Source organism: Cryptomeria japonica, chromosome 8 (genome assembly GCF_030272615.1).
Source record: "Cryptomeria japonica chromosome 8, Sugi_1.0, whole genome shotgun sequence".
NCBI lineage: Eukaryota > Viridiplantae > Streptophyta > Pinopsida > Cupressales > Cupressaceae > Cryptomeria > Cryptomeria japonica.
Window position 1 is genome coordinate 410,196,406 of NC_081412.1, and position 25,174 is coordinate 410,221,579.

The following is a 25,174-nucleotide window of genomic DNA, read 5'->3' on the forward strand; positions in this document are numbered from 1 at the left end:
AGGTCTTTGTTGTGAAGACTAATTCATGCATGCATTTTGCATTCATCTTTAGCTCTTTAGCTTATCCCTAAGTTAATCTTAAGGTGGGGTGTTGAAGTAATTAGGACACTTTATCTAATTATTTATTAATTGGGTCCTTTAATTACTTTTTCACTCTTAAGTTACCAAATTCTTCCGCTTTGGCTCAGAATCCGTTCTTGGTGTGATTCTAATCCTGGTTTGGGCCGAGTTCGCACCTAGGTTGGTCCTGAGTGTCGTTTCCACTAAAGCCACATTCACTTCGAATGGGTTTGACAAGAATGAAGACAGAGGACCTTCAGAGTGCGACGGTTTACCATAAAGACAGCAACTTGGTAGTCGCTCTTTCCACTAGCACAAACACATACAAATCACTAACCCAGAGAATAGACGAAGAATCCAAGCGATGGTAGTGGACAAGTAAAGAAAAATGTTTACCACAAAGACATTCCTGTCGTGGTTCCATTTTTGATAAATATTTCATTTATGTTAAACATTCCATTTCTAATGGAGTAAAGATATATTCCGTTTCGAGATATATTCACCGTATATTAAAGAGGGATATTTAGGTAGCAAGTTCAAGATATTAAATACTAAAGTGGGAATAAAGATATATTCCATTTCTAAGCTATTAGGTATAAACTTAATAAAATAGATATATTCGCTTATCTTTAATAATATTTAATAAAATAGGTTTTTTTATTTATTAATTTTAAATGTTTTTAAATTCATATATATTATAATATTATATATATGTGTGTATAGACATACCCGTACCCAAGGAAAAATAAATTTTCCGTACCCGTACCCAAACCCATATTGGTAACTTAGTTTTCACTTAAACTAAACTTAGGTGTTTTTCCTTTTATTTAATTAGGTTAATAATAGCTTAAGTCATTCATTATGGTTGTGACACTTGGCTCTAGCTAATTTAATCTAGTATTAGGGTTTTGCATCTAGGGTTTCATTCATCCTTTATAAGGATTCATTCATTCATTGTAATTGTATCTCCAATATTCTTGTGTGCAATAATACAGAATTCTCAGGTTGTTATGGAGCATATTATCTTTGTTTGATCTATTTTGTGTGACGGGTGTTTTGCTTGTAGATGATTCTTGGCTCCTACGGTTATATCATCAACTTCTATAATTTGTGATAATATGTTTCTTGTACAAATATAACCAAAAATTATTGCCATACTAGTAAACCCGAAACAGTAACTTAGCATTTATGATGATGAGTGAGTGCAATTCAAGTTCTGAAGCCCTACAAGCCTACCTCAAATATGCTTGACTATTTATAATTACAGTGCATAATCTATCAAAATAAAAAACTTTGGAAAAGTTCACAACTGGTTAAAACACAGAAGCGAGTTCCACTTCACCAATCAGTGCTGTGGTATTTTGAAAATACTTGTGTAAGGCTTAAAAAATGAAGCGTACACATGTTATAGCATGTTTAAGTTGATCTATAAACTTGATAAGTTTTTGATATTAAGAACTAGTCCAAGATGTACAATACAAACTAAGGAAACATAGTGAAAACCTTGTAGAACTTCCATCTTATGAAACGTAGATTAAAGCTTCCTGAAATCAAATATTAATCTTCTCCTAAATTTTTGGACCAAACTTAAATTTAATAACAATAATATATGTTAAAAATATCAATTTAGTTGCTAGACTAGCCAGCACTGAGAAGTTTTATCAATATCTGTAAACCCTCCAAAGCATAAGATGAGAACATATGAAAGAAAAGCAAATAAAGTGACTTGTAGATAGCTGAATCACCATCTTGACCATTATTTTCCATCTGTATGTCACCAAGACTGTAAATGGTACGTTAAAACCGGACTCATTCCCCAAACAAGATACATGCAAAGATATTAGTTCAGAAAGGACAATAATCTACAAATGAGATATTTTAATTGTAACTGATTTCAAATGCCTCAAATCATACCTGTGAAAGGCATCCACAAATTTCAAAGTGTGAGCATCAATCATCAGTACTGGAAACTCCACAATTTCAACTTTTCCTTCCAAGTCAAGAACTAAAAAATAATCAAATTGCTGAGGTCGCACATTCTTTAATTTATCAATTTCCACTTGTAGGCGGGAGGAATAACAGTGGCTGAATTTCTCCAAGTGTTGAGGATCATCCATCTATCAAAAGAAAGAAATACAAAGTCACCTTTACTAATAGATAGCACTTTCGCATGATTAAATGTTGCTATCACTTTCCCTTCATCTTGACAATCTTCTATCCTACCATTTTAAATCACTTTCCTTCGCATGAGGGCAGGAAACATGTGTCTACCAGGTATTGTAATCATAAAATAGTCACAAATAAAGGTCAAAGAACAACAACGACAAAATTGGGAAGTGAAAGAAGAAAAGAAACAAAGCATACAAAGGATCCTGCAAACAATAGATGAATCAATGACATCTAAAGAATTTGTTTAGGCACTGAAGACAAATGTAAGACTTCTAAAACATAACTTGAAGCTTCTCCTTCAAGAAGGTTCATCTAACTAACAACCATGAGAGCTCAGACTTGCATGGCTCATTTATGAATGACACAATGGATGTTATGACTTCAGCCTGTTGGTTGTATCAGCTTATAGAGAGGCCAAAATGTGGCATCCAGAGCTTTGAATCGATAATTTGTTAATTCCTAGATTTAATGATCTCCATAGCCTAATTACAATACATAAGAGGCAGTGGTTAGACATTGAACATATATTGTGAATTTTGATCTAGTTGTAAAACTTTTGGAGATGGACCCTTCAAGGTGACTTCTCATATTTAAAATTGCTTTCATTTCGCTGATATTGTGTGGACCTCTATTTTGCTCTTATTTGTGATTTTTTATACTATTCTGATATCGCTATGTTGTGGATTTCTGGTATATTGTTGCTATTCTGCTCGTGAGCTTGTGTAATTTCGCTACGAGTGGTAATAAAGCTTGCCATGATTCTATGGTGCAAGATATCTTCATTGCAAGAAAGTCAATATTTTGAGTTAATGTGTTGCTTTTTAGATATTTTTCTCTCTGCTTTAGACCTACTATTTGTTCAGCTAGGAATTCGCTACAGACTTCTGTTTGCAATCTATTCAGGGATCTAAATCGAACACTTTTCATATAGTAAGAATTTGGGTTTTGACCGCAACTTACTAATCCAAAGAAAAAAATAGGGTTTTTGCTAGCACCACACAGTCTGAATTCACACATTGGTTCCATAAAGAAATCATTGGATCTTTCCTGACAGGGAATTGCAATGGTATAAGTGGTCAACAACCCCATTTTTGAGCTTTTAGGTTTGGAATTTTTTTCATACCTTTGCACAATATTGCCATCAATGGATTTGTCTCAGCAACAAGCTCACAGAAGTATAAGTTGTCAATAATCCTATTGTTTGACACTCAGTCATCATGGCATGTCCTACTAAAGACAAGGCCCAGTCTGCTACAAAAAACTGTCATAGGAGGATATGGATTGAGGAGAGGTGGTACATGATTGGGATGATCAAGTAGACGGTATAAATTGTTTTTTGATCGATCTTGAACACAAATTCAAGAAGGTGGATCTGGAAGCGATGCAAGCAAACATGGATAAACTGCAATCAAGTCTTGGTGATTTGTCATACGGATACCAAATAAAATATTTCTTAGCCCAAGAAAACTGGGCTTCAAAGAAAACAGCACCTTCATCACATGACCAATTCTCTCACCAAGAGCAGTGCATTGGAGATTTCAGTTTGGATTCACAGAGTTTTACTCATAAAATTGATAAGCACAAATTCAATAAACAAGATCAGTACCATGGATATTCCAAATGGAGCAGTTTTTTGGAGTATGTAACGTCTTGTCCTAGCAATTGGTAATCATTGTATCTCTCTGTTTAGAAACTAAGTAATTCATATGGAATTGTTGATTTTGTAAACTAGAAAAAGAATTGCATGGTCCATCTTTGCGGAAGAACTTGTGGTGCACTGTGGCATTTACCATTCAGATATTTTTTTTAGCCACCTGGCCAGGCTTTCACAAACAAGATCAGTTATTGACTACATTCAACAATTTCAAACCCCAAGTTTGAGAATAGAAGGTGTTCCAACTGAAAACATGTTGGACTTCTTTTTAGGCAGATTGAATGACTAAATTCAACATGAGGTGCAACTCTTTGATACTTCATGTTTGCAGGATGTTATGAATAGTGCTAGAAGAGTAGAGCAAAAATATTTGGTTGCTAGAAAAACCAGACACTAGCTTTTAAGGAGCATAGCACTCTGACATCCTCTCTTCCACAACCAACTAGATTGACGCCTCAGAAAATTGAGAAACAGACCAAAGCATTGTGCTTCAATAGTGACGACAAATACAATTGAGATCATGGATGTGCAAAAAAGAATCTTTTCTACATGCAGGGAGTGCCAGATTTAGAAGAGGGGAGTAATTTTGAGGTTGATATTGAAAGGAAGTAAATATCAAATGATCAATAGTGAACCATTTCTTGTCATGCTTTATAAGAAATTACAATGCCACAAACCTCCAATTCATGGGATCCCTAAAAAAGCAAAGGGTGTCAATGCAACTGATTCTTGTGGTAAGCACAACTTCATAAAAAACAAGTACAAATGCATCTAAGTTGTTTTATATACCCAATCCTAGAATTTAAGTGATGAAAGTAAATCGCTGTATTATCAATTGTATAGGAAAATGCATGAGTTTTCTCCGAGTTCCAGGGAGAGAGTTTCATTGACAGAAAATTTTCTTAAATTTTGCAAATGGTGGAGGGACAGCTATATAAATAATTGCAAATATATTTACAATATATAAATTAGCCATAATTAACACAAAATCAAGGACCACAAGAATAAGTCTGCTCTCCAATCTTTGTTTCATACTTTTCAGCACTCCAGACATTTCTGTTATTGGGTGCTCCCCTTTCCATGACCACAACCAACCAAGTTATGCCATGTAGCCAAGGGCTTCTACCGGAAAAAGAAACCATGTCACTTTGCCAATCATGCTATCTCGTAGAGATCTACAGCACAAGTATCCAATCCAAATCATAAACGTCAGCACACCCTTGCAGAAAATTCCAAAGAGGATGCACTCATGCCAATGATGAATATCTTTGCAATGGATTCAGAGATTAGTATATTACCAACCAACCCAGTCCACAAAACCAACTAATCAGTAATCGGTCAACCAACTAAAAGGAACAAATCACTTAAATGATATGGAGATTAAATTGCATTTTTATTTGGTTCTATTTCTTTTTGCTTGCCTATTTTTATTTTCATCTACTATTGCCGGTGATTCCAAGGGATCCATTTCTATCATACGATTATATATTAATCGAACCTAAGTGAACACTTAGGTCTACCCTGCACTAATCTAAACTTTTAGGTAAATGCTATTAATTGTTGATGATGATTTCTTCTTTTATCATCCTTTGAACCAAAGTTGTTTATAAGACCTTTAAAGAATGCAATATAAAAAGTTTCTTACGTCCACGAGGCCAAAGACGGTGTTCCTAGAACCTAAATTATCAAATAAGCTTGTAGATTTTTTATGGTCTCAGTTTAAGACCACTAGGTAGATAAATAAGGAGAAACAAACAAATGGAAAAATCATGATAAACGAACTCATAAATCTCCAAAGCTTCGAATAATTATAACATTTATAATCTTACTGAACTGAAAATTTTCCATTTGCATAGTTGATGAAAGAAGCTAATTTTTTTTAGAGCGGACCCAATTTCTAACATATTCTAGATTTCGCAATAACAAAGCGTCACTTCAATGTAAGGCATAAAGCTCTGGAGCCTTATAAAACAGAAGTTTCGTCAAAATTGGCATTGCTATAGCGAATTAGTATATGTGGGCTTTGAACAATCCATAAATACCTTAGTACATTTGTCCTGTGTAAAATAGAGACACATGGGCTGCCAATACTTCGACCTTCTCGCTTGAAAATTGTCGCTGATGTCCAACGAGGAGGATGAAGCATGTGCGCTGCCTATCGATGAATACACACGTGTATATGCAGCTCGCTTTCTTCCTCTCAAGCAAAAAGATGGGGCATGGTGAAGCTTGGGGACTAGAAGAAATATTGGGGTCACCCCAATGGTAAGCATGCTCATTTCGCTTCTCAGTTGTTAATAGCCTGTATTGGATTTGCTCAAACTCCGTGACTTTTGCTGTCAAGCTGCCATTGCACTGCAAATTATCTTCCCATGAAGATTTTAAGGCATTGGGAGGTAATCAAGATGAATCTGTGTGAAGTATACTCAGCTTATCACGCTGAGACGTGGATATGTGTGTATTTGCAATGGTGAAATTTGCATGCCCCATGCCAATTACCATTTAGTCTTGGTCCATTCGCATGGAATTACTTAATATAATTCTATAGAGAGAAGTTTTAATTTTTTCTTTATATTTTCTTTCAAGGTTAATTTATATATTTGTTGATATTATTATAGTTTTATTCATTTTTTTTATATATATTTATTTTATTATTAGATTATATTTTCATATTTATGTAATATTTTTTTAAGAGGTGTAAATGATTTCATTTCATTTAAGCATTCAATAATAGCACTGAGCAAGGTTTGAATCTTGATGACAAGAACAATAACACCAAAACTTAACCATCACATCATGTGACCAATTTTATAATATTTAAGTTTGATCATAATTTTGAAATTCACTTTATTATTAGTCTAGATTTTTATATTTATGTTTTGAATCTCATGACTCTATATGATAGGGAGGACCCTAGATTGCTTGAGTCAGCTTGACTCACACCAAGGCCTTTTTCCTAGCGTAACCCAGGAATGCTCCTCTCTATTCCCCTAATCCACACTAGGTCCTCACTACCGAGGTTTGATACTCTGCTCTTTGTGAATTCACTTACGTAAATCCACCAATTCACTAATCCACCGGATCTCACCAAACACCTTGCAGGGTTTGCTCTACCATGGATTATGCCTACAACTTTTGCCAAGTTGTTTTCCTCCTCATGCTTGAATCTTCTCTCCCTTTGATCCCATCTTCCCCTGGTCTGAGGCTAATAGCCCAGACTCCAGTCTACCCTGCAAGTGATTCCTCTTGGTCACTGATACCTAGTCGGGCTATCATCAAGCTCGCCTAGGGCCAGTTTGCTGAAACGGTCGACGCCATTCCCTAGTCTGCTACATATAGAACACTATTGTACATGGTTGGCTCTTCTTGACAACCTCCAATGGTCGTACGGATCCCACAATGGAGAGTCAAGACAGAGCCATGTTCACAAATGTGAAACACAAACAGAAAACAAGAGCACAAAAGGCGGCTTTATTTACAGAGTCGAGCTTGGCACGAATGCAACTTGGAATTCATAAAACAAGGAAAAACCACACTTACCCTATCTACATTAGCACTTAAGGATTTAATCCATGTTTACAATTTACAAACACAAATTGAACTCTGCGAAAAAGAATCAAAAAATGGTTTACAGATTGCTATTCAAAAGATGTTCTTGTTCTTCATGGAATCGAATCCATCCAACCTCCTTCTAGCCTCTTTACAAAATGCCCATTGGGTCTTTTATAGCCTCTACGACATGTCATGAAACATCCCTAATGGACGAGATCGAACTCGACACAATCGGTTTCCTACTGTAATTGTCTTTCAACCCCATCGGGTCATCGAGTTAGCACTGCAACACTTATCTCGACGTCCGATGGCGGTTTACAACTCACTTGTTTTTCTATCGATCCATCAGAGTAGCCTCAAAACACTTACTCCGATGTCCAATGACATTTCACACATTGTGCACTTCCACATTGGTTTCCATCGGGTCATCCGGTTAGCATCCAAACATTCTTGTCGATGGTCGATGGTGCGCTCCACTTCCTCATCGGGTTATCAGCGTAGCTCCCAACCTGTTATGCCGATAGCCAATGATGCGCTCCACATAGTATGCTTTCCCATCGAGTCATCGGGTTAGCATCAAACATGTCTTGTCGATACCTGATGGCTCCACTCTAAACTCACTCCACTCGCTCCACTCCACTGGCAACTTCATCGACTCATCGAGGTAGGTGGAAAACACTTCCTCTGATAGCCGATGGGTCCACTCCGGTCTTGCGCATACTCATCGGGGCATCGGGATAGGGTAAAACTAGTTGTTCCGATGGCTGATGGTTGCGCTCCACATGTTGGCGGTGTCATCGGGGTAAGTATAGCCGATACATGACATTTTCAAAAGAAGTCGAAATGCACTCCAAGCTCCAAACAGACAACCTAATGGACTAGAACCGGTCCTTATGCCAAAATTGAAAAGGTATTTGCTCACCCTTAGGTGCTCCCGCGCCACTATATTTTTGTTTTGGATTAGTTGTGTAATGTTTAAGTTTGATCATGAGTCACTTAAGATTTTACCTTTCTTTTATATTCTATGGGAGTTAATTTGGTACACATTTGCACAACTTATTTCTACCTAAATATTTAAAGACATGCATTTGTGTAGTAAAACATCTTTAAGGAACCATCAAAGACATCTAAAAACCAAGAGAAATATAATGAAAAAATATTTTAGGAATGTTTCAATTTGGAGCTTCCAATGCACACATCTACACTAGAATTGGAATTTGCATAAAGGCCACTTGCATGCTTATTTGTTGTCTCCCGAATTCACCCAATGTCCTAAAGTCAATCTAACAAGGGGTGACCCAAGAGTGTAAGGTCTACCTATTTTTGGTTTCTATCATACCCTTGTTAGTAGTAATATTTATATGTTAGCATTCTTTTGGGGCTTGTGGGAGGGATAAGTAAGCCATGTTTGTGATTTTTTAAATCCTATTATGTAATGTGCCATAGAAAATATTATTTTGTAACACTTCTAGAATTCAACTAAGAACTATACGTCATTAATGTGTCATAGAAAACAAATCAAAGTCCCATGAAATTTGAAGAGGGAGATTCTAGGTTTTCAACTCGGGACTACAAATATTATAGAGAATATTATTTTTGCTTCTTTTTCACACGACTACAAGTGTTAGGGAGATTCTAGGTTTTCAACTCAAGACTACAAATTCAATCACTATTAGAGGCTAAAGAAACATATTTTTTAAATAACAAAGATATCATTGTATTGAAATTTTATTTTTTAATTGAAAGTCTCCACAAATCCATTTGTAGATCTCAAGGGAATTATATGCTTAGGTTCCCTCTTTCCAAATGTGCTTGTATGATTGTTACAAGTATGATGAATTTTGCATTGTTTTAATTCATTAAAAACTTGGTATGATCATTTCTTTATTACATTTGGAGTTACATAGTTCAAGGATGGATAATTAAGCATCCTTGTTTATTTGATATCATTAGTTATGGTGTGTCTATCTGCATAGCTCATATTCCTATGTGGTTTGAATATATTTTTTCTTGGTATATTGTAACTCTATAACCCAATAAAATAAGCACCAATCTTGGATGTAAATGATCTTGCATATGATATAAATAAAAATATCCTTCATTAGTAGATTAAGAGTGAGAAAGTAGTTTATATACATTTTACAATTTAGTGATTCAAGTAGGGAAGCATATGTAGTGATCCATAATTATTCTTCATACCCACATAATATAGTTATGAAATGATGTGATTAACAACTTAATAAGATATATTATAAGTAATAGGCTAGTCTTTGGTCTAGTAATAGCCTTTAGGACCAAGTGTACATTAACTATTACTATAGCACTTTCAATTTGTTCATTTTGGGTTGTGATTAATCCTATTAAGGAGACCTTAATGGAAGATGCCCTTAGGTGTATCTGAACCAAAAGTAAAGGGTGGGTTACCCACTATTAGGTTTGGATCCCTTATTGCCTCATTTGATCTTTAGTTTAGAGGTCTATTGCTTTGGGTTTGACATCCTTAACACTCAAAGAATGATATACTTTTAGGGATATTGGAACCAATAATTCTAAGCACAAACATATTCTACATAAGGATAATGTCTCCCACCTAAAAAAATCTCTCTATATTGCACTCTTATTACATAAATGATTCATATTTTTTTTGTGGTAAAATATTTATTTCATGTGTAGCCTTTAAAGTTTCTTCAAGCTTAGTCAGCTCATGCACTCTCAAGGAAATGACATCATTTTCATCTCCCTTAATGTGTTGCAACGATTTGAACACTAGTAACTCAAACTTGATTATAATCTTATCTTTTCATGCCATAAACTAGTTCAATTTTTGTTTTCCTATTGGCTCTCTTATATTTCATTATATCTTCACCAACAATAAGTTTGTCATCTTATTTTTTCTTATTATGATACAACGTTATTTTAATCATCATAATGATGTATTTGTTGCTAGAATTGACTTGGTAATTTCCTTGTGATTAATAGGAAGAATAAAATACTTAATTAATCCTATAGTTGAAACATAAGCTAGAAAGATCATGGAATTTGAAACACATGGCATTATTTATAGTTATTCATAAAAGGATGAACATGGGTTATTGAAACTACAATAATGTTAGTAGATCCTTGCATGGATTATCTTAAAAATATCCCCTTTTAATGATCTTTCTCAACTCTTTAACTCCATGAACACATTTATTCATTCAAAGTATATACTTTTTAATCACAAGCAAGATAGTATTAAAAATATTTCATCATGGAGTTACAATTGGTCTTATCTTGAAGATGTTGAAGGTTATACAAAATAATTTCATAACACGATTAAAATAAAGATGTGAGTTATATCATACAAAGCATCATCAATAACATCTTGTATTGTGGCCTATCCAAGTTGATCTAGATCCCAAGGAGAAGTTTGGTGATGAATGGATGAAGCCTAAAATAGGATGGGTGAAAGTCAACTTTTTATGGGGCCTCAAAAGGCAACCCAGGACCCTCATGCACAAGGTTTGTGGCAAGAGATCGAAACAACAAATATTTAGTCTTTGGAGCTAAAAGATTGAAAGAGGACATGAATAACGAAGCCTAAATTCAAGCAATGTTATTAGCAATTAGGATGGATAAGAAAATGTTAGCGTCGAAATTGCATTTAGAAGGTGATTCTCAAATTATTATTAATGCCATTATTAGGGGTGAATGACTAGCTTGGAATCAAAATAAACTTGTCAAAATTATTACAAATCTTTTATTATCTTTTAAGAAATTCAAAATATCCATGTGTTGAGAAACAAAAACATGGTGGCAGACAGGTTGTCAAAGTGGGCAGTATCATTAATAAAGGAGTGGGTGGATTTTTATTGAAAATATTTATTGGAGATTCAAATCAATGAAAACTGAGGGATCAAGTATATCACTAAATGTAGAAACAATTATGGAAAGGTGTGTATGGTTAATGCAATGGGATGAGAGTACAATTTATAAGGCATCAAGGCTTTATTTGATGCAAATCCATTTGATATTGGCATATAGGGTGGCATGCAAGGAGTTGGTGGTGAAGTGAGGCAGGATGGACGCAAACTTCACCTTGGTTATTCCCAAGCACTAGCTAGCGTTACTAGGCTAGATTTCAAAGAAGAGACTAATGGGTCAATGGACCCCCGAGGGCAAGCAAAAAATAGGCTATTTGAATAGTTTTTGTGGGTTTTTGAAAGTTTATTTTTTCTTAGACGTTTGTATTTTATTGATAACTATAAATTTTGTATGAGAAGTCGAATACAACAAGGGATTTTAGAATATGTCATGTATATTTTTATAGGGGTTTTGGTGTAATGGGACTATTGTACTGTTAAAATTCAATATGTTGGTTTATGTGGGATGGGTATTTAAGGTTTAAGTGGTTTGCTATAGTTTCAGGCTTGTAGTATTAATGTAAACCTAAATTTTAAATATTAATAAAAATAACTAATATTTAATTTAATTTTAATATTAAATATTAAATATTAATATTAATATTAATTTTTAATATTAATATTAATATTAATATTAATATTAATATTAATTTTTAATATTAATATTAATATTAATATTAATTTTAAATATTAATATTAATATTAATTTTAAATATTAATATTAATATTAATTTTAAATATTAATATTAATATTAATTTTAAATATTAATATTAATATTAATTTTAAATATTAATATTAATATTAATTTTAAATATTAATATTAATATTAATTTTAATTTTAAATATTAATATTAATATTAATTTTAAATATTAATATTAATATTAATTTTAAATATTAATTGTGATGTATTATCTCAAGGAAGGACCAAAAAAAAATATTCATGTTATCTTTAAGAGGTGACTTTGAAGCAAGTCTTATAAGTGGAAGCAATATGAATTGTTGAGACTCAAACTAATGGCCCTAATATTTTCTTGAGTAACAACCCTTTTAATATTTAGGCATCATTTTACCCATTAATTATAACCAATTTCAAATACCTTCTAATGGGTTTCCCTTTATTCAAAGAAATTATGTTGTTCCTCTTCATCATACATTCCATTGTCATATATTCGAAGTTTCCAAAATCAAAAAAAAAAATATTCAAGGGGTGTCTTTGGTCAGTTTTTGGTGATTATACAAAGTTGTAGACTGTTGATGGATTACTAGACATTTTCTATCCATGCAATATCAAATTCCCATGTCTAGTTTCACATAAAAATTTACACAAGCTTCTATTTGACCCCTTCCTTTCTCTTGTTCCTTCACTTTCCTCCATCCATAAGATCTCAATGTCTATCTAGATATTATTCCTATCCCTATTTATCCCAAACTCCCACACTTCCCTACTCTTATTTCCTTCCTTTCCTTCCATTCTAATTTTATAAAATCTCAAAGTTAAAATTTGAATCTCCCTTCCCATCAAAATATTCCAATCTCTTCACCTTTCCTAAAATATACCAATCTCACCCTTCTTTTATAATTTAAAAAATGATTCAAATATTTTCCCTCTTCACCTAGTCTAGTTCCCTCATACTATTCTACAAGATTTTTCCAACACTAAATTCCCCTAGAATAATTTCCCATCTTCAAATATCTAGACCCCCATTCTAATATCTCCTTCCAATATACACTTATATATTGAATTCCATATTGAATTCCCGTAAAAATTTCATCATGCCTTTTGCCTTTCATTTTTTTTTGGACATGGAATTTCACATTTGGACATCCCATCCGAATATCTAGTCACACATAACTTTCTCACATTTTATCTCATACGAATTCATCCACTCCTTTCACCCATTTTATGATAATTTAAGTTGCTTTTGGACTTTGCTTAAAATGTCAAGTTTTAATGTTCTATTGTGAGAGGAAATCCCACATATTCCTTTCATGTCTAGTTCCTCCTTAGAATTTTTAATTTCTTTTAGATAGTCCTTTGCACTCATGGGATCTTCTTCAAAGTACCATTAATGTTTGATTTGACTCTTATAGCTGCCAAATTATTCTTTCTCATAAAAAAGCCTTATTCATCTTGAGTGAATGAAACTAAGCCCAAAATATATGGTGGGTGATGAATACCATGCCACCATTAAAATATATTTGTTAAGCTCTAGATGTTAGTGGTCCTCATGCTAGCTCTAGGCTGCCATTTTAATGAATTTCAAATGATTTTGACTTATTTTGTACACCATATTAATAAGATATAATTCTTAGTAAAAAAATTATTATAAAGATTTAGTTACCAAACAAATTAATATCAATATCAATTCATTTGATATAATAATAATTAACTGTTTTGTTATTATTATTTTGATGTTTCTGGATTCGGTTGTGTGAATTTTTTTGTTTTTTATTTTTATAGAATTACAAATAGTGAGAAATTTTAGGTTTCAACTACTACAAGACTAGTCATCTATTGAGAAATTAATTTTAAAAATCACAAAGAATAATCTAAAGTGTAACAAATATGTATAATTTAATGTTTCCGTGAACATTTCTATATTTTTAGAAAAAAATTGTAATTGACAAATTATAACAACATCCCACCTTGGAGTTTTCTCCTACCACATTCACTAGTATGATTTAAAAGAAATTGTGATGCCTCGCAACAATTAGATTCATTGAAAACATTTTTTCAATTGTATTTTTCTTGTAAATATCATATCTCTTCTATATTTCAATATGTTGTTCTTTTTGGTTGATTATGTCTTTTTAACTCGTTGACGAGGCAAGGATTTCAGGAACTTATGACCCTCCATAATCTTAAATGAAAAATATATCTTACTAGTTTAGGAATAGAAATGCTAGTTTGTATTCATTTCATAATTTAATGATTTATCCAAGAAATCATGTATAGTGAACATGAAGGATTCTACCTCAAGAGAATCGCGTCAAGTACACACCTAGATCTTCCAGTTATACAATGATGTCTTCATCAACCTAATGGAGGTAATAAGTGTAGTAGGTTAGTCATTGGTCTAATTATAATATTTGAGACTAGGCATACACTAGATACTACTATTTTGGGTTCAATCTATCTACTTTTAGCTATATTTAATATTGTTAAGGATACCTCTAGAACATCCTTCTAGGTCTAGTTGATCCCAAATTGAAGGAGAAAATTGCCACTCTTGATAATTATCTTGTCATCACTCACACTTTATTGATGATCTCATACATCCACCTTTCAATAATGACCTTTCATTGGCCTTCAAGTGGATTTATTCCTCTATAATTATGATAAGTTATGTTACGACCTAATAGAATGGTGTCATTGCTAGGGGCATTTTAGCTTGGTTTCTCAATCAAAAACTCCAGTAAAATAGTCATGAAGAAGTTGTCAATTATCATTTGATGTCTTGGAGACTCTAGCTAAAGGAAATTTTGTATCTTTCAATTGAAGAGTAGTGAATCAATTATATTCAAACCTAGAACTAATTTGCAACTTAAAAGAATTGAAAATGGGAAAAATATTTCTTTCAAGGGATCCCAAATTATCTAAATATATGAACATACAAATGGGAAGAAAAAATTCTACGTGGAGGGTTAGAAATAAAGGAATGTCAATTGAACCCTTTCCTCAAATAAATGAAGTTTTTTTTTTAGGTAAGGATACCATGCTTGATTTGAAATGTCAATTATCACACCCTTCAAATCACTTGAGTGATAAAATGTTTAAACTATTTGGAGAAAGAGTTGGCACGATTTTGGCATGCCTAAAAGTGAAATAAATATGGGTGGATGGAATATAAATGTATCTTATTAGCTATAATTTAAGACATAAAAACATTCAATCCTTCACATGTAAGAATTAAAAGAATTGGTCTACATTCTAACTCCCCTACATCCTTACATAGAACTAATCATGAGCAATACCTTACTTTCCATGATGCCAATACAATGATATAATTAGAGAATGGATGTAGGGATAGAAAAATTGATGAGAGGATATATTTGATTGATCACCTTAAATAAAGTTAGTAAGAGATTCACTCTTAATTTGAGCTACAATAAACATAACTTGCCTAGGATGCCCAATTTTTAGATGAGCACTAGCATGCTCAAAATTTATAATTACAAATAAAAATTATTTCCCACATGTTCATAATCAATAATCACCAAATTAGTAATAATATATTTAAAACGGAATGGCATTTAAGACACCCATCAATGTCACAAATGAGTATGAGATTGAGGATGAGGATGTGATGATGAAGTTGTTTACTTAGTCTTTGGAAGAAAGTACAAAGGAATGGTATACAAGCCTGGACTAGACAATAGTTTTCAAACATGGGAAGAGTTCATGAGAGTTTTGAGAATATAGTATCAAGATGAGATACATACCAATTTTTTTATAAATGAAATCAACCATCAAGAAAGGTTTAAATAAAATAAAAAAATATTTTAATAGTAATTTGTTCATGACTGTGAGAAAGGTTCCACCTAATCTTAGATCAAATGACCCCATGTACTTGATCATGTATTATGGTACTTTTCACGCCAAAATTGGATATTACCTTTGAGACAATAATTGATAAAGCTTGAGGGATGTTTACGCTAGATGCATAAACGTTGAAAGTAACATGAATAATTTATAAATAATATTAAGAGGCTATAAGTCAATATTTGACAATTAAAAATAGATTTTTCTCAAACAAGCCTCTTTTTGTTGAAGAAAAATGGATAGATAAATAGATGTGGTAAAGGACTTGTCATATAAAATAGAAAGAAATGAAAAAGGTTTTCCACCTTACAATGCTACAACCAATATTAATGAAATTTAGAGACTGAAAAATTGATCATTTAATATTTATTTGTCATAAACACCAGAACAATATGATAAACAAATTGGTCTTAGGAAAATGAACTAAGACATTAAGAAAAGGATACTATAGGCCCTAGTGAAAGGGATAATATGTACTTCTAGGTTACACATTATGTTGGATAGTCACTACCTTCTACAAGATCTAATTAATATGTAGTTGTCCTATTAGCTAACAATGATGGCTCCCTCATGAGCAAGAAGATGTAGAGTATTGTGATGAAGAAAATGATCAACTCAATAAAGTTGAATATGAATTCGTTAATGAAAAAATTGAATGTTATAATTATGAGGACGTTGATCGAATATTCTAATATGATCATGGTGTGGGTTAAAAGCAATACAACTTTCTAGTTAATTATTTTGAGCATTTAATGGAATTAATGCAAGAGAGATATAAAGATCAAAACCATTAGATCAATACAAAAAAATCCTTATTGAAGTTGTAAAAGTATGACTAGAATGTATATTAATTGAGAAATATATGTCCCTAGACAAGGTAATGCCAATAATTTTGTGGCTAAAAGGACTAAAATAAATGTTAAAAGAGGGATGCAAAGGAAATGAGATGAAGGAATTACAACCCTATAAAGAGGGTGGTGAAGAGATAAAAGAGTCCAACAAAATAGCGCATAACAAAGAAGAAACATCTTCTCAAGACTAGTGAATATGAAATAATTTTTTATGTAAAATATATTTCAAAAGGTGGGGACCCAAATATTGAAGTGTGGCGAGCTTAATCCCAATCATCGAGGGTACAAGCTCAAGACTAAGGAATGTAGAAGAGATGAGAGGTAAGGATGTTGTCTCTCATTGTTTAGTCATGTCTTTTATTTCTAATGCTAATGACTTAACTAGTCCACATGATGCATCATTACCTAATTACAACCTAGTTGATATGGATCAATTCATGCATGAAATTAGAGTTTTAATTTCAATAGGGGAGCTTGGTAGAATTCTTGAATATAGAGAAAGGTTTATATCTTAATTCATTGTTACATAAGAGGCACAATATCCTATTGTTGTTGTAAGGTTGGGATTAAAATAGTGTGAATCAGTAGCAGGTTAACCATAAAACACTAGAAATCACATGAGATCCTAATCTCAACAATAAAAAATGTAAGACAAATGCAACAAAATAAGAAATACAACAATGATATCACCTCCATACAAACATCTTATTTACCTCCATTGGTCTTTGTAGCTTCCAATGAATTGTGTGTATGTATCTTTCATATTTGTATATAACACTATATTTGTAGCATGATCGCATGAAAACTCAAAGATTGTGGTTCAATGAAATGATGGATGAAGGTTGATTAAATAGATTGCTTTGATGTTGATCAATGGTGAAGAACACATGGATCATATCTAAAGATTTATGGATGAGATGATTAAATTGAGCTAATTATAGATACAATTGATTGCATGATGGAGAGAACTAAATGCATGATTTTAGAAAATATCAGAAGACTAACAGTGAGTGGTAGTTAAGAGAGGAAGATGGAGATATAATTAGGATTAAATAATTAAGAATTATTTAATCATCTACATGGAGAAATATTTTACTTATTTTTAGAAGAACTTTATTTAGAAAAGTGAATAACTAAATAAATTAAATAAATTATTTAAGTATAGAAGACATGGTTAGCTAATTAAATAATCAAAATTATTGTTTATTTATATGAGGCTAGAAGAAAAAAAAATTAATTAAATAATTAAAACTATTTAATTAATGAGGAAAGAGGAAAATTAATAATTAAATAATTAAATTATTTAATTAATTTAAATGAATAATTAGTAAAAATGTTGCAAGCAAGTGGTGGTCAAATTTTAATGTCTATAATTGTCAACAATATAACAGATGACAAATGTGACAAAAAAAACTATTGACCTTTACCTAATGAATTCCTTAGTTATCAACCAACTTAATGTTGGCCCTTTTATACACCATGTTGGTGATTAATGGATGGTTAGTTCATAATCACATGTTACAATATGAAGCTTTGAGAAATGCCATGCTCTTTAGGTTATGAATGATTTAGGTTTGAAGGCATTCAAGTCATATGATAAATGCTTTACCATGGATTTTAGAGAATTAAATATTGTGAGAACCATGAATAATATGAAACTTCAAATGGTTACATACCAAAAAAAAACATTTCCTAATGAATGTAATCATTTCAAATTGTCCAACCAAATTGGGTAGTTTTGTCCAAAAAGTCGATAACCTTAGTAGAGGTGAGTATACAAATAGACCTATCATATGCTACAATCTGACGGACTACACACAAAAGAGGTCAAGCTATGTAGAGAAAATAAAATGCTACACATTTAATGAGGATTGCTAGAAAGTCACCAATGGCATGTCATATATCAATGCTAGTCTTGACCACTTCATTGGTTATATTGAGAACAAAATCATGGAAGTTATACAACTTCATGCTTATTAATGATGAGGATGATTTATGGATCATGTTTTTTTAGAGTGTTCGTTCAAAATATGTTTCAAGAGAAGGGTTTATTTCATCTTTCCTAATGGTGACTAGCAAATACACAATCAAAGTAATATTCTAGTGCACTAATAATGTTGTATAGTATGAAACTCTTATGGAAGGACTAAATATTTCACACAAATATGGAATTAAATGCTTGATAATTCTTGAAGATTAAGAGTTAATTGCATTACAAATAAAGAATACATATGTTACAAAGTATATAAATATTATTTGAGACACCATTGAATTATTTGATACAATTGATCTTAAATGGATTGATAGGTTTTTTTTTAGCTATTGAAGTATATAAATTTGATTTGAGGAAAATTACTCCTCATATTCAATCAAGTGTAGAAATCCTCACAAGGCCAAGTATAATTAATAACATCCATAATTGGGAGGTATTTAATTCTAATAATATATATAAATTCATAAATTTTATGGATGATTTTAATTGCTAATTGATTTATTAGCAATCTATGGTTAAGATGGTAGATTAACACACCATTCTACTTCAATATGACACTAAGCCCTTCCAAAAAAATGAAATGTAGTCAATCCTACATTGGCTTTCCAAATACAAGAGGAATTAATGAAGCTAAAAGAGATAAGTATTATCAAACTTATTTGATATTTTGAATGAATTTTGAATCTTGTCCCGGTAGGCAAGAAGAATGGAGAGATACAAATATGCGTAGATTTTAAAAACCTAAATATCAAGTCCATCAAGGACAACTATCCACTCCCAAGTATAGATCACCTACTATGAAGGGTAACTATATCATAATTAATGTCTATGATGGATGTATTCTTAAGACACAACCAAGTGTTGGTCAAGAGTCAAAATAACATAAGACTACACTTGCTACTCCTTAGGAAACATATGCCTATGTGAGAATGCCATTTGGGATATAAAAATGTAGGATATACTTTCCAGAGAATAATGGATGTTTCCTTTTTAGGGATCATTAATGAGATCACAATGGTGTATTAGGATGACCCAATGAACTACTCCAAGGATATGAAATATTGAATTAGAAACACCTAGAGATAATCTTCAAAAGGTGCCTTGAGTATGGGATTTTCATAAATCCTATAAAGTATATATTTGGCATGGAAGAAGGCAAACTATTGGGGTATATTGTGTCAAATGATGGCATGGGGATAGATCTAGAAAGAGTTAAAATTTGACCTTATTCTTTGGCCTAAATGGTCAAATGTGGGAAATCATTCTTCAAGAAAGTAAGCTTTGTTAAGAGATTCAATCCTTTTTTAGAAGAAAAAATCAATCTCCAAAATGTTGAGAAAAGAATAATCACTCACATGGATTGAAGAATCAATTGATGTATTTGTGAAGATCAAGGAATATCTTAAAGAAGTGTTAGTCTTGGTAAGTATAATATTTATAAGCCCTTTTGAATCTTTTTATCTGCCTTCTTTTATACTATTGTTGTTTTTCAACACCAAAAGAACAAGGGTGGTTATGAGCATCCTATTAATTTTTATAGTAAGTCTTTACTAACAAGTCCTAGGATTCTCGTGATTTTACTTGTTTGTTGCTACTTTTATTAGACTTCTTAAATGTTTTAACTATGCTTTAAACCATACTTTCATCCACCTATGATATATGTGGCATGTTAATATATGAATATCTTATGTGGAATTTTTATGATTGGTATACGATAAATATATTATAAATGATTATCTATGTGTAATGAATGCTTGTCTTGAGGGACTAACATGTAGCTTAAAGGATTGTGCTCAACCCACAAGCAAATAAATAATCGCTCTCGTATTCACATGGAAGCAGTCAAAGGATTGTTAACATGGATGCAACTAGGACAAAGCTTTGCTAACTTTGTCTATCGAATAAATGTAGAAAATAATTGTAGGAGTTTGAAGAATAATGAAATTATGCTTCATAAATCTACTTCACTGAATAAACAGCCTAATCCAAATTAGGACTCGTGTTAGAATTAGTTACTATTGTAGTTTTCTTTTTGAATAAGTCATTCTCAGCATTAGGGAGGAATGACATATGTCATAGGTTAGTTTTGAAGAAGTAAATGCTCCACTCTTTCAAACTATTTTAGAAAGAGTTATGTTCCAGCTAATTCTTTAGCTTCTTCAGTTTTGGATTAATTTTAGCAATTAAACATCAATGCATGATGCAAAATACATTTGTCTCTAGATTTTTTGTATAGTTGAGAACATTATTTTTGACGTTATCATGTGCCAATGGATATGAATAAAGCAATGTTAGTTACACTCCGATTTTGTGTACTTTTATTTCTGGAGATTGTATTTCCTCAAGCAAGGGTCACTTGAGGTAGTGTAACTCTCCCTTTCTTTCTTTTTGTTTAGTTAGTTTTATTTGTGTAAAGCATTAATTAGATTACTATTACTTCTTAGAATCATTTTCATTTAGTTAAAGTGTTTTGTTAATATAATTAATGGTTAGAGACTAGGTTGCAACTGAGTTGTCATACTATTTACATGCAGGCATTAAAAATTTATTTATTAAGTTGCCCACAACAACTATTGTATAGATATATTTTCTATTCAATCATTCTTACACCTTTATTAGTTAGTATTTCTCTTTACACAACTAATAGAATGCTTAAGAATACTTTGTTGCATAATGCCAACATCATCCAAGAAGATACGTCCTTTATCTATAATTAAATAAGCCTCTGCTTAGGAAACTAGTTTACTTTGTTGATCATTCTAACTAGGATATGTGCATTAATGTATTGTCAACCTTGTGTATATAGTAGAGTCCAGTCATTTTTGGCACCGTTGCTAAGGTTTAGGATTCCTGACTAGAGATTTTCTTAATGTTATTTATTTTCTGTCATTTTCTTTCTTTGATTTACTTTACTTTTAACATTTAGGAATAATAGATTTTGAGACTGGATTATCAACCCATTACTAACAAATGTAGGAAGACAACCCATAAGCTCGACATTTCCATTACATGCACCTATAGAGGGACTCTCGAGGAAGGTTTCTCTCCTCTACACAAAGTGCAGGGGATACTCTGGCTTCAACTAGAGAACCAAAAAAGTCAAGAGCTAAAAGATCAATTTAGTGCAATAAAAAATTCAACATCTTTTAATGATACACAAACGCAAGAGGAATCTACTTGTAGGTGTTTTCAATTGATTGTGTCAGAAATCCTAAGAATTATCCATATTCTATTGAATAGGTTTTAAGGTCAGTGGCCAACTAACGAGATTCAATCAAAAGATTGAAAATTTACTACACTTTAGGCTCTGCTAGACCAAGGGGGGTCAACCTTTGCAATATTTAAGGATATCACACAACTATTAGTTAATATTGCAATTAAGCATATGATTCTCAATGGATCTTAACCATGGCAATAAACTTCTAATTGGCTCTATTCATGGCTATTTTCACCAAAATTGCATAATTGAGAGCGATCCCTCAAACTAATACTCCTTCAAATAAGAATTTAAAGGATTTATCAAATTGGATTGTTTATGAACCTGATTTGAAATTAAAACAAATGGGTGCCTGAATCCTAGGGAAATGGAGTCTAATTGCAAATCATAAACATATTCATGTAACAATTTTAACTCAAATCATTTAGACCTTTAAAAATTATACATTACATAAATGTGTTTGTGATAATCACCACAAAATTCTACTTACAAATCCTTGCTTTTCTCTCAAGATCACAGGAATGTACTAAAAGAATTTCATTCTTTCATTAAAATAAACCAATGAAAACATCACAAAGTTACAAGGAAATTGCAACGACAAACCAAAATATGATATATATGTTTATTCATATAAAAAATGAGAGTACAATTTGGAGACAACTCTGTAGTATTTTCATTTCTATTCACAAATGATTGAATCTATTGCATGAACATACAAACTCTCTGCAACTATTCTCTATGACTCTAGCTTAGACACTATTTTATATCTACCCGCCCAAATCAAAATTTCAAAACCTGTACAAATAATCTTGAATTCTCTTCATAGAAGACAAGGGGGCAAAAAAAGATTCAGACCATTGTACACATGTCAACATTTTATTTGACAATTTTCTAAACTATAGAATTTGCCAAAGGCCTCTTTACTTGCACATAAGACAAAACTCATTTATATTTGAGGGAGGGAATTTTTTGATAATATGAAGCTCAACCCTTATTGATGACTCAGCTCCCTTTAACTATATTTTTGATGTGGAAAATTTTTTTAACCAAATTTTGTAGAGAACAAAAAAATTGAAAACTGACAAGTGGAAGTTGAAATTGGGTGACCAAGGCACTAAAGTCTTATGACACATTAAATGCAAATCAAACACACTCGGCTCCACTTGATAACCATAAGGTACCCATGATCTACTTGATTTGGCAAGGTCCTTTCTAAAAAATTAAAGTATAATTTGGTTTGCATTTGTCTTCATTTCTACTCTATAATTTTGAATTGCTTGAGAAAATTGAATGTTAACAAGAAAATTGAAGGAAATTGATGAAATAATTGAAAGAATGTGTTAATCCTTTAATGATGTTAGGAATTGTTGTTGCAAATTAAACATGGTTAAGTCATTGGGTTGTTTATATTCTTGTAGTTTCATAGCACACGTGCTATGAGATCTCTCCACTTGATGTCTAGCACTGCCTTTGCCTCGTTGATGAACTTTTGTATATTCATTTTATATTGTAATTATCATTTCAAGTGTAAAATAAAAAATTTACACATCCACTTGTTTCCTTCATGTAATTTCTATAGTACTATAAGCAGAATCTAATGAAATTCTTCATTTCAATCCTCCAAGCTTTTAATCTATCCATTCTTATCCAATATATCAGGAATTAACCAATATTGAAATGTGTGGAAGAAGTTGATTTCGGCCTTTATTTTTTTCTCTCTTTTTGGAATGAATCGGTGTTCATCTATCACCATCTTTTCCATCTTCTTTGTTGCTTTTATGCTAGGTGGAGTATCTAGATTATGTTGTTACCATGTGTAATATTTTCAAGACGTGATGCTTGGGTTGCCACCTCTCATATATTGGCTTTATTATTGGATTATTAGTCTTCAATTGATCCAATGCTTCTAGCATGGTCTGGTAACTATTGTATACATCATCAATTTTCTCAATAAAATTCTCTAATCTATAGCATAGGACCTTCTTAAGTGTTGCAATTATTCCCTTTACCCCTTCCCTAGCTGCTAAAACCATCTCCACTAATTTCTCCATCCTATTTGCCCATTTTTCTTTCATTGCATCTACTTGTTCTATTTGAAGATGGAATAGTGGTAGAGGGAGGTTGATATGTTACAATTTCCTTGATTGGTGGTGGTGGAGCATTGCTTGATGAAGCACCTTGCTTTAGTCTCACATTATCCATGTATAATATATTGACCTCTTCATTCATCACAACTTGTGTTTTCTCATATTATTACATTCTCTTTTTCATATTTTCACTATAGCCTAAGTGAACATTGTTGAGTGCATTGTCATGGTAGCTACTTTAAGTGTTGATGTATCCTTTGATGCCCTTGACATGATACTACCTCTCATCTCTTGCACCACCTCTACCAATGTTTGCTTCTTAGTACTTTTGGCCTTGACACAAAATGCCCAAGTCTCAATTTTGGGGTTGTACCCCACTCCACTCACACCTTGATCACTATCAAAATTTGGAGTTAACATTGGATCATCTTGGTTTCTCACTTGATTAAGAAAAAGTATTTTTTGTAAGGATTAATTGGGAATAAACAACATTTCACTTGTTTGAACCATCCTTGTCTCATTTGGGTTGATATCAATATTGTCAAAATTGACCTCACTGAATGTGTAGGTAGTTATTTCACCATGCTTGGATTCATCATCACCCATTTTGTTTATCTACACCTTCTCCCAGTACTATTTCATTTTATTTTGATTTTGAAGCCTTTTAATTAGGGAGATCTAAAAAAATTATCATCTACCATGAATTGGGAAGATGTTATTACCCTTTCATCATCAACAAGAGGGGTAGACTTGTGCATCTCTGCCTTATCATGTGGAACTTGGGTAGTATGGTCCTCTACTGGAGGTGGCATCAAGGGTTGGTCCACCTCTTCATCAACACCTAGTTGACACATTATGTTTGCAATGACTTATACATCTCCTACTTGCTCTACAATGTTTGAATATTGCACCAGTGGGGTTTGATCATCAACCTTTTGCCTTTTTAGTGGTGGTGGCTATTGTTGTGGCTCTAGTGGTGGCACATGCACAAATTAAGCATCAAGATCAACAATTCTAATTCATGTTATCTTTTTGCACTTTCAACTTTGTTATCTTTGGAGCTTACCTTTCTTCCCACATTTGGAACTTCCCATCTAGCTTCTCAAACTTATCATAAGATTGATTCTCTTTATTTGATCTGTCT

The 25,174-nt window shown here is 32.3% G+C and overlaps 1 protein-coding gene across 2 annotated transcripts in view; it reads right to left on the bottom strand.

Moving 5' to 3' along the window:
• The window catches only part of LOC131028576 (uncharacterized exonuclease domain-containing protein At3g15140), a 102,803-nt gene extending 96,414 nt beyond the window's left edge, over positions 1-6,389 (bottom strand). The window contains exons 1-2 of one of the 2 annotated variants that reach the window (XM_057958887.2): positions 5,926-6,389; positions 1,975-2,177 (exon numbers count right to left, since the gene is read on the bottom strand). In XM_057958887.2, the coding sequence (XP_057814870.2) occupies positions 1,975-2,177; positions 5,926-6,162 (440 nt within the window). In that variant the 5' untranslated portion in view covers positions 6,163-6,389. The remainder of the gene's footprint in view (positions 1-1,974; positions 2,178-5,925) is intronic. The other variant, XM_057958886.2, reaches the window with a different exon arrangement.
• Between the last annotated feature and the right edge of the window lie 18,785 nt (positions 6,390-25,174).